General features: G+C 60.9%; 2 protein-coding genes across 14 annotated transcripts in view; one reads left to right on the forward strand and one right to left on the reverse strand.

Moving 5' to 3' along the window:
- LZTS2 (leucine zipper tumor suppressor 2) lies at positions 1-10,146 on the forward strand. 8 transcript variants are annotated; one of them, XM_045438618.1, is made up of 6 exons: positions 2,565-2,907; positions 5,260-5,323; positions 5,469-5,918; positions 6,544-7,206; positions 7,729-7,986; positions 8,792-10,146. In XM_045438618.1, exons 3-6 carry the CDS (start codon positions 5,511-5,513, stop codon positions 9,473-9,475), a joined length of 2,013 nt encoding a protein of 670 aa, XP_045294574.1. In that variant the 5' UTR covers positions 2,565-2,907; positions 5,260-5,323; positions 5,469-5,510; the 3' UTR covers positions 9,476-10,146. The 8 variants fall into 8 exon arrangements, with proteins under 8 accessions (XP_045294578.1, XP_045294576.1, XP_045294580.1 ...); XM_045438622.1 differs by lacking the exons at positions 2,565-2,907; positions 5,260-5,323 and adding an exon at positions 1-129; XM_045438620.1 differs by lacking the exons at positions 2,565-2,907; positions 5,260-5,323 and adding an exon at positions 1,568-1,964.
- PDZD7 (PDZ domain containing 7) overlaps positions 9,990-17,093 on the reverse strand; it is a 19,944-nt gene continuing 12,840 nt past the window's right edge. The window contains exons 11-17 of one of the 6 annotated variants that reach the window (XM_045438608.1): positions 16,543-16,718; positions 13,528-13,619; positions 13,326-13,417; positions 13,098-13,169; positions 11,993-12,598; positions 11,598-11,698; positions 9,990-11,190 (exon numbers count right to left, since the gene is read on the reverse strand). In XM_045438608.1, the coding sequence (XP_045294564.1) occupies positions 10,975-11,190; positions 11,598-11,698; positions 11,993-12,598; positions 13,098-13,169; positions 13,326-13,417; positions 13,528-13,619; positions 16,543-16,718 (1,355 nt within the window). In that variant the 3' untranslated portion in view covers positions 9,990-10,974. Of the gene's footprint in view, positions 11,191-11,597; positions 11,699-11,992; positions 12,599-13,097; positions 13,170-13,325; positions 13,418-13,527; positions 13,620-14,388; positions 14,454-16,542; positions 16,719-17,093 lie in introns of those variants that run through there. The other 5 variants (XM_045438609.1, XR_006701654.1, XR_006701655.1 and 2 more) reach the window with 5 other exon arrangements.

Raw genomic sequence — 17,093 nt, forward strand, 5'->3', positions numbered from 1 at the left:
CCCGGCCAGGCGGGCGCCCGGAGTCCGGAGCCCGGAGCTGGCTGGGAGCCGGCGGATCTGCGGCGAGGAGGTGCCCGCGCTGGAGCAGGAGCTGGGCGGGAGCTGGAGCGGCGGCGCAGGTGGCGCTGGGTGAGTGGTGGGGACACGGAGGTATCGGAAATCCAGCCTTCCACACATCCCGGCTCCGGAGCGAACTTTCCCGATCTGGGGAAGCCGGGGACTGGAGTGAGAAAGGGGTCCCCACTCTGGGGGACGGGGGCGGGGCGCAGGCGAGGAGTCTGAACAGGGAACCGACACAAACTCACACTAGCGGGCACACACACGCGCGCACACAGACCCACGCACTTGGGACACACGAACACACGTGCATTCAGGAAAGGACGCGCCCCATAGATTACCCCTGCAGTCCCTGGAGCAGCGCCACTGGCCCGCACGGACCCCCAGCGGACAGAGCGCTCTGCTGTCGCGCACTTGACGGGGGTTGGAGATAAAGGGCTGCCCTGTGACCGCCGACGGGGGCGGGCCGGGTGGGACACCTCCCGAGGTTCCTGCTTCCTGGCCGCCCACAGGTGAAGACTTAGACGTAAACAGGCGCCGAGCACGTGATCGCTTCGCAGACAAGTGGGCTGTGCTCCCCCACCCGCGCATCAGGGCGAGGACCTCCCTCCCCAGTCCTGGGCGAGTCTGCAAGGTCTCCAGCCGAGCAGTATTCCATTCTCCTTCCAGAGAAGTGTTAAACCTTCCCACAGAAGTGGGAACAGAACGCCCCCTGGAGTCCGGGTAGCGCAGGACTGGAGACTTGCACTGGGTGGGGTGACCTGGGCTCCTCTCCTTCCTTCACCCGAACATGTTCGTGGTGCCCTCATCCCTGAAGGTATCGAAGAAGGGAGTTATTTTTGATGGCAGTGTACAGCAGCCCCTGCCCCATACCTCCAGTCCGGGGAGCAGCTGCCTGAGCCTTAGTGGGTCCCCTTCCTACCACTCCCCTCCTTGCACAACTGGGAGCTCTTCCCCCCAATGTAGGAGCAGAAAGCCCACTCCTACGAGGGTGGGAGCCCTTTCCCGGACAATGCATGAGGGTAAATGTCCCTAAATACAAGAGTGGGCCTATCTCCCTCCCCTAGAAGGGAGGATGAGCCCCCTCCCCCAGGGAATGAGGGAGTGGGCAGCGGCCTTCTGCCTCCCTCACCGCCCCACCCTCCACCCCTACACACATGCTGAGCCCAGCTGCTGCCTGAGCTTCTGGGCTGGCTGCCAGAAAGGGGAGGAGGCTCCTGGTGCCCCAAGAGGCTGGGATCAGGGCAAGGCCAGGGGAGGGGGTCTCTATTGGGGAGGGGGGGGGGGCTCGGTCTGTTCTTGTAAGGCTCAGGGTCTGGGATGAGCCTGAGGGTAGTTGGGTTATGTCTCCCTTTCCAGGGAAAAAGAAAGAAAAACAACCCTTTCCATAGAGCTAAAAATAGAGCTGAGAGCTGGCCAGGGCTGTGGCCTGGAAGGGGGGGATGCTCCTTCCTGGGGCAGAGGAGCTCTGGCAGGCCTTGGCCTTGGGGGTGGGGTTGCAAGTAGGGGGTGGGAAGCTGTTCTTGCCCAGGGGTGTGGGCATCAGCTGACCTGACTGGGGCACAGAGACCCTTCGGGGAAAGTCTGTGTGGTAGAATGTTTGTGAAACTCACTGTTTATGAAAGTTGTCTGACTGTGAATGAGACCACCAATGTGTGAAAGATGCTTAGGAGAGGAAGCCTATTTAAGATCATGAGTCGGTAGTAAGGACTTTGAGTTGTTGTGAAAGACTGTGCACAACAAGGTTTGTGACACGGAGTATGTCTGTGTGTGCGGTGGCCTGAAAGATTATGGAAAGGAGCGTGGAACCACGTGATGGATGAAGACTGTGATTGTGGCTGCGTGGGACTGACTGCATGTGGGAAAGGTCGTGTGGGTGTTATGAAGACTGTGGTGTTTGCCAGAAGGTGAGAATATCTGCGACCCTGAGAAGGCAGAGGAATGTTGTCAGCTGTGAGGCTGGTGTAGGTTTGGACCGGCTCACCCCAGTGATTGTTGGGGGACCAGGGGCTGCGCCTCTCTCCCAGCAATGACCTCCTTCTTAAATGATTCTGAGGGAAGGTTGGGGAGCAGAGAGCCGCGCCTGAGACAGGCCTGGGCTCGCGCAGGAGAGGGTACAGGGCCGGGGAGTCGTGTAGAGGCCCCCAAGGTGGAGGGCGAGGGGGTGACTGAGTGTATTCACCGAATGCGCCGCCAGGTGGCGCCGCCTCCGCAAGTCCAAATATTCCTCCACCAACCGCTGGGGGTGGGGGGCAGGCCCGGCGCGAGCCCCGGCCCCCGACTCATCCTGGGGCGCAGGGTCCCGGTAGCAGGGGTTGGGGCGGGGGAGGGGCAGCCGACCCTTGGCGTCTCGCTCTGGACTCCGAAGCCCGAGAGTGTGTCTTGCGGGAGAGGCTTCGACCGAAGAAGCGGAGGGGGAAGGGCGGCCGCCTTGGCGCCCGGCCCTTTGTGCTCGAACAATGACCAGCTGCCGCTGGCCCCGGGGCCCGGGTAGGGGTAGAGGGTGACCCGCGGCCGCGGCCGAGTCCTGAGCCGACCGGCTCTCGGAGCGGGGGCGCGGGGGGACGGGGATCCTGGGTCCCCCGGCGCAGCCCCCGCGTGCGCCTGGTCGGCCTCGCGTGACGCGGGGTGCCTGCGCGTGTCCGCGCCCGGGGCGGGGACGCCCCTCCGACCCCTCCCCCGCGCTGCGCCGCCCACTCGGGCCGGACGGGGGCCGGCCGGGCTAGGGGCGCCGCGGAGGCGGGGCCGGGCCGGGCGGCTCCGAGTGGCCGCGCGCGGGCTGGAGCCGGGCGGCGCGCCTGTGGAGCGCTGGGGGCGGCCCGGGGCTGAGCATGGAGCGGCGCGGCGGAGGTGAGGGGGAGGGGGGGGCCGGGCTGGGAGGCGACCCGGGGGCGCCCCCAACTTGTGCGCGGCGGTGTGCGGGTGGGGAGGAGGCGTCCCCCAGCCGCCCGCACTTAATAGAGGCGGGGAGGGGGGGGGGGTGTCGGGGGGGCCCTGGAGGGTGGGTTGGGGGCTCCCGGCTTCCTATCGCGGAATGCGAACTCGTGATCCCAGACTCGATCCCGCTTGACTAGTCCTTGGAGTTTGGTGGGGGGAGACTTTCCCCAACTCTTCAGCCCCCAGAACAGGTCTGCGGGAGTTGGGCTTAGCCAGACCTGCCCGGGGCCCTGGCCGAAGCCAGCACCCGGCTGCCCCCGGCCCACGAAGGGGGTGTGCGTGCGCTGTGCCAGAGTGATTACTCAAGGAGTGCTGGGAGAGCCAGGGGTTCCCTTTCCCACAGACACAACGCGTTTCTCAAAATGGAGCCTCCACTTGCCCCTCCTCTCTCGGGCTCCCGCTCTTGGAGCCCGGCTGGCTGGGCCTGGCTTTCCAGAGGCCTGGCTCTGGCTCCTTGGGCGTCTGGCTCTCAGGGCCCAGCTTCCATGTCTCTTCTGGGTTTAGGGGCCCCTGGCTCTGTGGGGTTCAGGTCCCTGGGCTCACTGGTTCGGCCTGTCTCCCTGTCTGCCTGACCCTGGGGTCTCTCTTGAGTCTTTGTCTCTGGTCGTTTGGGCCCCTGTCTTTCCCTGAGTCCGCCTGTCTCCTCCCCTTACTTCTCACTTTCTCAGTGCTCACTGAAGTGGGCAAATGCAGACAGAGGTGCCAGCCTCCACTGCCCCCTAAGAAGCCCCTAACCCCACAGCTTTCTCCATGCCCTGGAGTGGTGGGGGGAGAGGGCAGGAGAGGCGGTGCCCCGGCTGCCTGGCTCGGGACTGGCACTTGCCGATGGGCTCAGCGCACCCCCACCCCCACCCCACCCCCGCTTCCAGGCTCAGTCTGGATACCTTCCCGGTTCTCATGGTCTCCTGACTTGAGTGGGGAGTGGAGGGGGAGCCTCGTGCGATACAAGCAAGAAAGAAGGGGAACGGACCCGGCAAAGGAGTCAGATAATGTGTCTGTCCTTTCCCCACACTCGAATGAGTGACAGAAACCAGGCTCCTGCTCACCTAGGTGGCCCTGCTTGCCACCCAGGCTCCCACCCACTCTCACACATGCTCTGTGCACACACTGCTCGGCACCCGCTTGTGCACACTCACTTCCCTGTTCGTATGCAGTTTCCACGTAAACTCACGTACGTGTGAATGGACATCTATCCAAAGATGTTCTCTTCTCTCAGTCACGTTCATACAGCACAAATTTACTTACTACATCTGCAGTTACCACTTTTACGTATTTCCTAAGAGTGATCCGGAGGCACGCACATACTCGTGCACGTATGAACTCACACATACGAATATATGAACGTACTCCTACCTCTAGTCAAACATACATACACTCAGATGCACTCGCGTTTTCACACATTTTCACATACACGCAAAGTAAGTTCATTTCCATGCGCCTGTGCACAGCCCGACACACACCGATGAGTACAAACGCACACTCCTGTTCCGACTCGATTCTGTCCACTTCTTGGCCCCCGCTCTGCATGATGATTTCAGCAGATGCCTGAGTCCTGGTCTTCGGCCTCAGGACTGGGGAGGGAGTTCCGGGCGGAGACTTGCTGTCCGCTTCCAGGAAGGAGCAGAGCCTGGGGAGGTGGAGCCCTCTTCCCTGGGTTCCAGGGAAATGAGATCTTAGAGCAGCTGCCAAAGGTGATGGTGGGGCTTCTACCCTCATCCCCTCCGGGTTACTCTGGGGAATGTCTAAAGCCGCACGGTTTCTTAGAGGTTGGTGGCATGCCTGTGTAGGCTCCTTTAGGCCTGATTGATTGGGTATGGTGAGGCCAGGAATTGTCATGGAAACACGCATGAGCCTGTATCCACCTCTGGAAGGCGGGAGACCCCAGAGGGCACCTGTGGGCTCCCTAAAAGCTCTGGGTTTCTTGTTTGGCCAGCTCCACCCTTGCTGCCTCTCTGTCTGGGAGAAACTGAGGCCCAGCTGGGGGAGGCTGGGCACTGCCTGGCCTTGGCTCTTTATTCCCTAATTGCCATCTGAGTTGCTGCTGACTCTGTCCCTGAGGTTGCCTGTGCCCAAACTGCCCTCTAATGAGGCCACCTGTCCTAGGGGACCAGGAACATGTGCTGGGAGCTGGCAGAGAGCTCCCTCCTAAACTTGAGTCCTAGCCTCCATTGAGGGATGCAGGTTTAGGCTGGGGCCTGGGCCTCCGCTGTTAAGGGCCCTGCGTAACCACCAGGCCTCACGTCCCATCATCATCTTTGCTTGTAGAGTCAGTCCTTAGCCCTGTTCAGACCAGAGTTGGGCAGTGGTCTGGGTCCCAGGAAGAAGTCAGGTTCGTGCTAGTGCTTGGAGGGGGAAGTTGCGGGCAGTCAGGGGGCTGTTTGTCCTGGGACGCGGGGTCAGGAGAGGGACTCAGGGACTCGGATAGGGAGGGACCTCAAGGTGAAGGGACTCTTACACCCCTGCCCTGCTCACAGGTTCCCCTGGAGGCCCTTGGCCAGGCCTGAGCCCCTGTCGCCATGGCCATTGTGCAGACTCTGCCAGTGCCACTGGAGCCCACTCCTGAGGCCACCACTGCCCCACAACCTCCAGCCATGGGCAGCGTGAGCAGCCTCATCTCAGGCCGGCCCTGCCCTGGGGGGCCAGCTCCTCCCCGCCACCACGGACCCTCTGGGCCCACCTTCTTCCGCCAGCAGGATGGCCTGCTACGGGGTGGCTATGAGGCACAGGAGCCACTGTGCCCAGCTGTGCCCCCTAGGAAGGCCGTCCCTGGTACCAGCTTCACCTACATCAACGAGGACTTCCGGACAGAGTCACCCCCCAGCCCGAGCAGTGACCTTGAGGATGCCCGAGAGCAGCGGGCACGCAATGCCCATCTCCGCGGCCCCCCACCCAAGCTCATCCCTGTCTCTGGAAAGCTGGAGAAGGTGAGGACCAGCCCTTCCTTTGGGGCCTGGGTGGAATCAGGAGTCCCTGAAGAAGCCGGAATTTGAGGGTCGATTCAGAGGAAAGAATGTGGGCTCCCGATTCACCAGACCTGGGTTCTAATCCCAGCTCTGCCTCCTTCTAGCTGCATGACCTTAGGAAAATCACTTAACCTTTCTGAGCCAAAGTTTCTGCATCTGTAAAATGGAGGTAATAGGTTAGCTCTCATGTGATCGTTGTGAGCATTCAATCAAATAACGTACGTAAGGGTTTAGCCTAGTACCTATCACATAACGTACTCAATAAATGTCAGCTGCTCAAATTACTGTTACTGCACAACAACTACATGTCTGACGTTGAACGAGGTCTTTGACTTTGCTGAGCCTCCGTTTCCTCATCTGTAATATGGGGATACTGATGATGTTTTACTTGTATGGCTGTTGTAATGATTAGAGATGAACCTTTTAAATTGCTTGTTGTAGAGGACATCAGGAGGCCCTCAGCCGGTGGTAGCATTTATTATTAACATGTGGGGATCGGGACTCCAGATGGGAGGGCAGGGAGTATGATAAGGGCTTTGAAAGATTGGGCAGCTGATCCCCAGTGTCCCATGGCACCTCATTTCAGAACATGGAGAAAATCCTGATCCGCCCAACAGCCTTCAAGCCAGTGCTGCCCAAACCTCGAGGGGCACCATCCCTACCTAGCTTCCTGGGTCCTCGGGCCGCCGGACTGTCTGGGAGCCAGGGCAGCCTAACACAGCTGTTTGGGGGCCCTGCCTCGTCCTCCTCTTCCTCCTCCTCCTCGGCTGCTGACAAACCCCTGGCACTGAGTGGCTGGGCCAGTGGCTGCCCATCGGGGACACTTTCTGACTCCGGCCGAAATTCACTGTCCAGCCTGCCCACCTACAGCACCGGGGGTGCAGAGCCAGCCAACGGCTCCCCAGGCGGGCACCTGCCCTCCCACGGCCCTGGGCGGGGGGCACTGTCGGGTCCAGCCCGAGGGGCCCCTACTGGGCCCTCCCACTCGGACAGTGGTCGGTCTTCCTCCAGCAAGAGCACAGGCTCCCTGGGAGGCCGTGTGGCTGGGGGGCTCTTGGGCAGCGGTGCCCGGGCCTCCCCTGACAGCGGCTCCTGTGGGGAGCGCTCTCCGCCCCCGCCCCCACCCCCGCCACCCCCTTCGGATGAGGCCCTGCTGCACTGTGTCCTGGAAGGAAAGCTCCGAGACCGTGAGGCAGAGCTGCAGCAGCTGCGGGACAGTCTGGACGAGAGTGAGGTGACCATGTGTCAGGTGTGGTCAGCAGCGATAATGGGGGTGGCATGGCAGGACATCCAGAGGTGCTGGGGAGTCCGAGGAGCATTTCTGTTTGTGCTGGGTGGGGGGGGGCGGTCCCCAGCCCAGCTGTCCGGCGTAACCTGCAGAGTGGTAAGGAATCGAAGCCAGCACCACCGTCTGCTGTCTTTCAGACTTGAGCAAGATACTTAATGGTACTGAGCCTCGGTTTCCTCATCTATAAATGGAGATATTTATCATGAGGATGAAGTAAGGCAAAGGCTGTAAAGTGCTTAGAATAAACGCCTGGCACCTAGAAACTCCTACGGAAGCGCTTGCTGTTAGGGATATTGTTTCTAGCGTCCTAAAAGTGGTTGTGATTATTGTCGCGATCATTATCCCAGGGCAGCGGAGCCTGCCGTCCCTGAGCCCAGCCACTGGGCCGCCAGAGCAGTCGGTGACCGGGGAGTTGTGGGCGGGCGGAGCTCGGGGTCCGGTGGGGGGAGCCGCCAGGACCCAGGGCCGCCTTGTCGTCCCCAGGCTTACGAGGACCGGCAGCGGCACTGGCCGCGGGAGCGCGAGGCCCTGCGGGAGGACGGTGCGGCCCAGGCACAGCGGGCACAGCGGGCCCAACAGCTGCTGCAGCTGCAGGTATTCCAGCTGCAGCAGGAGAAGCGGCAGCTGCAGGACGACTTTGCACAGCTGCTGCAGGAACGGGAGCAGCTGGAGCGGCGCTGCGCCACCTTCGAGCGGGAGCAGCGGGAGCTCGGGCCGAGGCTCGAGGAGACCAAGTGGGAGGTGGGCCAGACCAGGAGGGGCAGGGAGCGGGGCCTGCTGGGAAAAGGAGTCCAGCCATACCCACCCCCTCTGGCCTGCTACTCCTAGAGGACCCCCCCACCCTCCCCTCTGTGAGATGAAGCTCCCCCTCTGACCTTCCTTTCTGGGTGGGGGTCTCCCTGTGCCACCCTCGTGGGGCTCCTCAGCAGTCGGGTTTAGCGCTCACACAGCCAGTGGTGTTCCCACCCGCTGCCTCCCGACCAGTTAAGAATAAGAACGTAGTGCTGCTGTGAGCCGGGCACCATTCTATGTCATATAGGGGGGGATCTTCTAATCCTCCTAACAGCCCTGCCAGCTGGGTGTTGTTAACATCCCCGTTGGAGGATACTGAGGCCCAGAAAGGCTGGAGCCCAGAATTACAGCTAGTCCGTGGCAGGGCTGAGATTTGAACTCAGGCCATCTGGCTCTCGTGTCTATGCTGTTAACCAAGACACCGCGGTGCCTGCCTGTGGAAATGTGGGCACTGCCCTCAACCGTACCCACTCCTGCACGGCCTGCCACCAGCCTGTCCCCGGGGCTCGGTGGTGCTTCACGATGGTTTAAAGACACCTGCTCTGAAGGAGAAAGGTCTGGATCCGTATTTCCCTTCAGCCACTTACCAGCTGTGTGACTCTGGACATATCACTAAGCTTGCCTCAGTGTCCCCATCTGTGTTACGGGTGTCACAATCAGAGAGCCTCTCCCCACATACCCTGCGTGATGTCAGGGCCTGACCCCCCGGGAGAACTCTTCTCACCATCCTTCTCCATTCCTCCCCCCACAACAGGTGTGCCAGAAGTCAGGGGAGATCTCCCTGCTGAAGCAGCAACTGAAGGAGTCTCAGGCGGAGCTGGTGCAGAAGGGCAGCGAGCTGGTGGCGCTGCGGGTGGCGCTGCGAGAAGCCCGAGCCGCACTACGGGTCAGTGAGGGCCGGGCGCGGGGCCTGCAGGAGGCGGCCCGGGCTCGGGAGCTGGAGCTGGAGGCCTGTTCCCAGGAGCTGCAGCGGCACCGCCAGGAGGCCGAGCGGCTGCGAGAGAAAGCCGGCCAGTTGGACACCGAGGCCGCCGGACTCCGGGAACCCCCCGCGCCACCTGCCACCGCCGACCCCTTCCTCCTGGCGGAGAGCGATGAGGCCAAGGTGCAGCGGGCAGCGGCCGGGGTCGGGGGCAGCCTGCGGGCCCAGGTGGAGAGGCTGCGGGCAGAGCTGCAGCGGGAGCGGCGGCGGGGCGAGGAGCAGCGGGACAGCTTCGAGGGCGAGCGGCTGGCCTGGCAGGCGGAGAAGGAGCAGGTGATCCGCTACCAGAAGCAGCTGCAGCACAACTACATCCAGATGTACCGGCGCAACCGGCAGCTGGAGCAGGAGCTGCAGCAGCTCAGCCTGGAGCTGGAGGCTCGGGAGCTCGCCGACCTGGGCCTGGCCGAGCCGGCCCCCTGCATCTGCCTGGAAGAGATCACCGCCACCGAAATCTAGGGCCCTCGGCGTCCCGGGTCTGCGGGGAGCCTTGCCGAAGGGGGGGGGGGGGCGGGAGCCTCAGGTCCACTGAGGGCCCCAGAGCCGCCCGTCCCCCCGCCCCGGGGGTCCAGGCCTCTGGGCCTCTGCCAAGAACTTGGGGCTGCCCTGTGACTCGGATGAGCAAGATCAGACTCCTCGAAGGTCCCCATGTTCACTGTCACACAGAGGTTCCTGCTCACTCGACCCGTTTCACTCCCCAGCTGCCGCCATTGCCACTCTGCCGACCGCATTCATCCCAGACGCCCGGGGTGGGTGGGAGGGACGGGGGGTGCTGGGAAGAAGAAGGGGTTCCCTCGTTTCCACACTCCCCTACCCCGAAGCCAGAGAGAGCCAGACAGTGCCAGCTGCTCCAGATGTGCCTGCCCACACCCTGCCCGTGTCGGGCGACAGGGCTGGGACTGGGGTCTGACCCCCAGGTTCCAGCTCTGCAGCCTGTCTCCCAGGGTGAGGGGCTGTAGTCAGACCAAAGGAAGAACTCAGAAACGTCTTGTTTATTTGTGTTTGTGACCAAGTGGCCCCTCCCCACACCCAGGTTTATGGCCTCGTTTTCACTTGTATATTTTTCCACTGTAAATTTCTTGTACAAACCCAAAGAAACAAATTAAAAATTTTTCTGTTTGTAAAAAAAAGACGAGTGTGCTAGAGAGAGTTGATGGGAACTTCTTTGACCCCGACTGCCACCTCTTTCTGACCCCCCGTGGAGGTCTTGGGGAGAGAAAGGGTGATGGGGGATGGACAAATCCAGTGGAAAGTGGGAGATCCTAGCGGACCACCGCATGAAACGGTCTCCCAGGATTTGAGAAACTAGAAAAGCTTTCCATCCTATCCCTTGCACAGAAACTGCTTGGGGCTGGGGGACGGATGCAGTGACCCCTCCGGGCCCTGACAGTCCATGTTCCTCAGTGCTTGGGGGCATTAAAGGGGGCCTCATGAGAAAGGGCCCGCCAATCCCAAGCTCCAGACCTTGGCTTTCTCCCAACCTCTCCCAGTCGTGGGAGGTTGGAGGCAGTGCGCGGGGCGGGGCAGGTGACACAGCCTACCCCGCAGCACCTTGTCCTTGACACCAAGTTTATCTGGAAAGGGCAGAGCCTTAGTGACAGCGGGGGAGGGAAGAAAGTGGGGAGGTGTGCGCCAGCAGTGTGGTGCTCTGGGAGGAGGCAAGTCGAGGAGCAGTGAGAGGTTCCTGAATCCCGAGAGGAGGGTAGGAGGGGAGGTCTGGGAGACAGCAGGAGGGTCCCGGGAGGCAGCGGGAGGATCTGAGGTCAGTGGGAAGAGTCCCGGCATAGGTGGAGAGAGTCTGGGGTTAGTATCGGGAGTCCGGAGGGGTTGGAGAAGGGACTGGGCTGGCGGTCCGCTGGAGGAGACTGGCATCAGTGGGAGGGATCTGGGAATTGGTGGGAAGAGCATTTATGGGAGGTTCTGGGAGGCAGTGGGAAGGCATGAGTACCAGGAGGGGGTCAGCGGGCAGGGGAATGGTCAGCAGGAAGGCACTGATCGGTGAGGGCTGACGACTCGGGGGGTAAGGGTTGTGGGCTGGGCCCAGGGACCCTGACCACAAGCTCCATGGGCTCCCGAGCCTTGTTTCGATAAGCTCGGCGGATGGTATCTACTGCTCGCTGGTGGGTCACCTGCTCCAGGCTCTCTCCATCCACTGCCACAAGCTCGAAGCCAGCCTGGGATGGGAGTGGGAAAATCACAGCCCTCCCTTCTCAGGTCAGCCCAACACCCAACCTCTCACCTCCACCAGCGAGGACACTCCTCCCCATCTGGGTGGAGGGGATGGACAATGGGACTTTTGTGCCTGGAGCGGTCGGGGGCAGGGTGAGACACAGACAATGGCCCTTTGTCCCTTGGGGCTAGGGGTGGAACAGGATGGGCCACCCTCAGGCCCAGGCTGGCGTGAGGGGACAGATTTTTCCCTCGGCTTGGTCATCTTGCAGTCCTGACCCCCCCTGCACCCAAGCCTCCTCCCACGGCCTGGTCTAAACCTGTCTGGCTGGAAGATGAGCATGTTCTAGCCCCACTCCCGCCAGAATTCAGCTCTGGGCCTCAGGAGTGGGCCTGGGTGCTCTTCACCCACCTGCAGGGCCCCACTGACGAAGGCAGCCCCCCCAGGGAAGATCTTTTCTATCTTCACCATGGGCTGCACCTTGGACTCAATGCCCCCAGAAATGCTGATGCCTGGCGAGAGAGAAGCACTGGGTGAACGCGCAGCCACCGCCCTCCACCCAGAGCTCACAGGAGAAACCCAGGACCCCAACAGCAAGTCCGGGCCCGGACTTCTCCCTAATCCCCATATTCTATTATTACTCAGTCCTCAACTCCAAAATTCCTCTACTCCCACCTCTGCAATCTACCCCCATACCCCAATCTTTTCTTAAGCCCAAGCCCCCTAGTTATAGCCCAAAACCAAGCCCACAGACCCCACCAAACCCGAGAGCCCCACCTGCCAGGCCCAGGCCCACCTGGACTCACCCAAGGACTGCTTCATCTTGGACAACGTGACTGTCCTCAGCTCCCCGCCAGGGGCCTTCGCGGCTGTCTCCTCGGCTGTCCCACCAGTTCCATTCTCAGAGGGGCCTTGGTGGCCTCCCGCCTTGGCTGCCTGCCCATCCAGAGGTCGAGGCAGAGGTGGCCTGGCCTTCCGAGGCTTGTGGTAGCGCCCGTTGGCCACGCTCTGGGTGGAGATAGGTGCTGGAGACGGGGAGCGCCTGCGTCCTGGGGACTTGCCTCGGCCCCGGCTGCGGCTGCGGCTGCGGCTGCGGCTGCGGCTGCGGGCAGGGCCCTGGGTCTGGCTCTGCCGTGGGTCCTCCAGGGTCGGGGGTTCTGTCAGCAGCCAGTTAGGCCTTGGGGGCCTGGGAGCCACGGGGGGTGGTTGCGGAGGGGGGGTGCGGGTGCTTCGGTGTGGGGTGAAGGCATCTACCGGCACGTCTTGGAGAGGGGGGATCCCTTTATGAGGGTGGCAGGGAGCAGGGGCCCCCAGGGAGAGCTGGAGGCCCCCCAGCCGCTCCCTCAGTTCCCCACCATCTTCCTCCTCTGAGAAGCCGTTCACAGGCAGCAGATAGAAACCTCCACGGCTATCTGGGGAAGAGGGCCGAGGTCAGGTAGGCTGCCCCTCCTTGGCCTTGCTGGTGCCAGGCCCCAGTCCTTGCCTTTGCTGGGGTAGGGCCTGGGGGACCCAGGCGTGGGTTTGCTTGGGCCCTGCGGCAGCTTTGCCACAGTGAGGGACACTGCCCGGGTTCTGTTGGAATAGTATTTTCATACTTTGCATCGCGATATGTGTCGTAGAAAAAATATTGCTCGCACACCAAACTGGCAATTTCTCGGAGATTATTGCAGAGAGTGAGACTAGATTTCAAAAGTGAGTGGGTCTAAAACCAATTATTAAGAAAATAATAGTGTGGGTGGTGAGTAGAGACGATAAAAATGGTTCCGGTGGACAAGGGACTTCCTTCAGGGAACCAGACAAACTTCTGAAGCCTGGATACCCTACACGGGGGCAGGGGCAGAAGGCCCTTTTTCCCTTCCCTAATACCCCAGCTGTGTGCCCCCTCCCCAGGCTCTGGGACTCTTGACTGACCAGGCACGGGCGTGATGAGGTGACGCTTGGGAGGTGCATCTTGCTGGGCTGGTCTCAAGGCAGGAGGCCACACTGGTGGGAGAGGAGATCCGGTCAGAGACGGGGGGCCCAGCGGGGGGACAGAGCTGGTCATCTCTGCCCCCTCTCCCCTGGGAGACTCCACTCCCATCCCCACCCGGGGCTTAGGGTCTACAGGTCCTACCCACTCCCCACCGCCCAGCTGCTGACCTGCCCGGCTCTTAAGGGCCTCAAAAGCCTCCAGCTCCACAGGCATCACCATGCTGTCAAAGCGGCCCAGGTCCGTGGGGGCCACCACACTCCTGGGGAGGGCAAGAGATAGGGGGTGGGCAGGGGCACAGTTCTGGAGGTAGGGGGAGTTATTAGAGGTCCCCTTTCTGCCCCCCGGCCCTCCCCACACCCTCCGCCCCACCTGATGTCCCTCAGTAGCAGCAACTTTGCAGGCCTGTCCAGAATGGCCAGCAGGGGCCTCACCAGGTCCTCTACACCGCCCTCGTGCACATACTGCAGAGAGAGACCCAGAGGTCAGCAGCACGGCCATCCAGAGCCGGGGGGGGGTGCGGGGGGGGGCGCTGCTTGGGCATGTGGGGTTCCCCACGTTTAGGAAGGCTTCTCCCCAACCCCGGGCTGTTCACAGGACGGTCTTCCGTTGGTGACTAGGTGGAAGCCTGCGATAATAACAGACCTATAATAGCAGCAACGACAATGACAGCTTTGGAGCAAGCACTTTTTTAAGCCTTTTACATATGATCTCCCATTGAGCCACCCTGAGAGATGACATTAATTATCCTCATTTTACCGGTGCGGAAACTGAGGCTCAGAGACAAGGACTTTGCCCACGGCCGCACAGGTAAGGAAGTGTGAAGAGGGACTGGAACCTGAGAAGTCTGGCCCTTGCCTGCTCTGGTGCCGGAAAAGGATGTACAGGCAGCGGGCTCTCTTCCCCACCCCCACCTCCCAGGCAGAAGGAAGGAATTTGAGCCAAACACTAGGCCGCGGGGCTGGGAGGCCCAGCATATGTCTGCACATAGACCTACCAATTAGGCTTTGTTCAGGGCTGGAATGGGGACCTTAGGGAAGGGGCGGCTCGACAGAAAGCCTACCCAGTCAGTACCCGGGGGGTGGGGGGGTTGGGGGGAGGCCCTTCTGCCTGGCACTGCCCGGATGCCACCAGCCACACCCCACTAACGCAGACAAACTGGTAAACTGAACGCTGGGAGCCACCCTGCTTGGATGGCACACCGCCCCCTGGTGGTGAAAGGGAGACACGTACTGATTCAGGGAGACGCACACACAGCATCCTGGACAGGGATAGACAGAGACACCACACAGCAAGCCCTGGTGGTCAGAGTGAGACGTTCATAAACACCCGGAAGTAAGTTGTCAGCTATGGGGCCCTGAACCACACACAGACTTACAGGGACTCAGACAAACACGTATCAAAAATACAACCCCACATGTCGGGAGAGGGATACATACAATTGCACAGAACCAGTCACATACATACACACTTCAAGTCTGCCAACCTGCATTCAGCACCTACTACGGGCCTGGCCCTGCACCGGGCAGTGGGGGCACAAGGAAGATGACCCTGTTCCAGCTCCTTCAGAAGCCAGTCTGGTGGTGGGAACAAGGGGCAGGATGAGCCACGTGCCCCAGTGAATTCCAAACCACTGGCAATGAGGCAGAGGGAGTCTCAGAGGAGGGCGGCAAGAGCGGAGTTGGCTTCTTGGAGGAGGCGGCATTGACGCTGAGCCCTTTTGGTTTGTTTGTTGGCTTCCATTTACACTTATTCTTAAGGATGAATGCAGGGAACAACATGCAAGTCGGGAGGAAGGCGCTCCAAGGGAGACGTGGCATAATGGGCAGAGAGAAGTTTAACTTAGCCACGGGGTACATGAAAGGCCTCCGTGTAGGCCGCGCACATCGTGACTCCCAGAGTAGTGCTCTGGAGTTGTGCAGTTCATCACCTGTACACCCCTATGTAGCGACCAGCAGAAGAGAATGACGTGGTGATGTGGTGACCATGGGAGAGCTGAGGTTAGTGGTTGGGGAGTCAAATCGGGGAAGGCCTTGAATGTGAGCATAAGGAACTCTATTCCGCCAAAGATAAGAGGTTGCAAGGGGGGTTGGGGAGTGTAAAGTGATCAAAGAGGTGACTTATAAAGCCTGGTCTGGTGGCTGTGGAGAGACAGCTCAGAGGAGGAGAGAGAGGGGAGGCCCGGTGATCTGAGTCACTGGGGGAGATTTACTAATCATTCTGGCCAAAGCTCTACCCCAGAGGGCCTGATCGCTTGGTGTGGGTGTCGTGCGGGTCAAGTTTGGGTGGTGTGCAGGTGCTGTGGGGGTGCAGTGAGAGGTGGTCCTGGTTTGGACAGGGTGGGAGGAACAGAGGGATGATGGAGAAGGACCTGACCAAAGAAACGGACACATCACGCCATCTAATGGCCAGAGCCCAGAATTGCAAGCTCACGGCGGCCTGGGCGCGCCACCCCACTTAGCGCTCAGAGTGGAGCAGGCTGACACTTACGGAGTTTAGCCCAGAGAACCTTAGTTTCCCCCCAACACGCACCCCATCTGCAGCTCTGCTGTAAACCAGACCTTGGTAAAGGGCCGCAGGAATTACTGGGCCTCAGTCTCCACGTGACACACACGTGCCTTAGCCAGACACATACACGCTCACACACAGATCCGTCATACAGTTAGGGTGACACAAACCCAGGGACCCCACGGACACACAAATGTACACATCACACAGTCACACAACACAGCCCTACCCGGACCAGAGTGAGAGAGCTTTGGGGGGTTGGGGATCACAAACTATGCCCTGGAACCCCTCAGTTTGTCCTTGCACACAGGCTCACACGTGCACTGATGCAGGCACATCACAGGGACCCCAGCACAGGAAACCTGGGGGTCTTTGAGGCAGAGGGATAGGGGAGGGCCTACCAATCCCCCTGGAAGGTCCGGCATGAGGCTGGGCCTGTCGGCTGACCCGGGTGCAGAGGGAGGCATGTGAAAGGGGAGGCTGGGGTTGAGAGGAGGAGGAAGGCGGTGACTACGATGTGCCCCCACTCATCACCTGTCTGGCTCCGTCTCAGCTGAAATATCACCTCCTCCAGGAGGCCCCCCCTAGACCTAATTTGTACCTCTTGGGTTACGTTCTCGTGTTTTTTCCTTTCACAGTACTTCACATGATTTGTCACTATGGGTGTCTAGGTTCTAGTCATTGTAACTCCCCTTCCTGCCTGTAAGCTCAGTGTGTGTGTGTGTGTGTGTGTGTGTGTGTGTGTGTGACAGGAGTGACTCCTGCATTTTCTGACCACTGACCTCGTGGCCTCGATCCCAGATAGCCGGAGCCAGTGGCCTGAATGAATGAGGGGCTGGGCGACCGTGTGCTGGAGTTGGGGGCAGGCTGGAAGCTCACCCGGGAGCAGTGGCGGGTGACTGCCAGCACCTCGTCGTCAGTCAGCAGCCGTCGGGCCAGGTCCTGAATTAGGGGCCGTCGGCTCTCCCAGGCTTGCACCCGCTCATCCACATCAGGCAGCTGGCCAGAGGGGCTCCCAGACCTGGCAGAGAGCAGGGCCCGGCCCCTCTCCCGCTCTGTAGGGCAGGAACGAAGGTGTATGATGAAGGAGCCAGGAGACATCGAGGGGGAAGTAGGGGCTTCTCTCAATTGGGCCGGACCCCAGAACAGGTCCGTGAGAGGCCTAGGTGCCCCTGACAACATCCCGGCCTAGCCCGGATTCTCCCCTCCATGGCCTCCCATAGCAATCTGCCCACCAGTGGAGCACCAGTCCGGACCCCGTGGCCCCCATCACAGACCCCTTTACTAGTCTGTTCCTTAATGGTGTCCTAGGCCAGTGCCCTCTGGGCCCCCGAACATGCACTGTCATAGTACTCATTGGAGTTCTAGCACAGGCTCCCTCACCGCCCCCAAAATCTGTCTTTGGGAGTCCCAACCAAGCTCCCCAGTCC

This window comes from Leopardus geoffroyi, chromosome D2, assembly GCF_018350155.1.
Source record: "Leopardus geoffroyi isolate Oge1 chromosome D2, O.geoffroyi_Oge1_pat1.0, whole genome shotgun sequence".
Classification (NCBI taxonomy): domain Eukaryota; kingdom Metazoa; phylum Chordata; class Mammalia; order Carnivora; family Felidae; genus Leopardus; species Leopardus geoffroyi.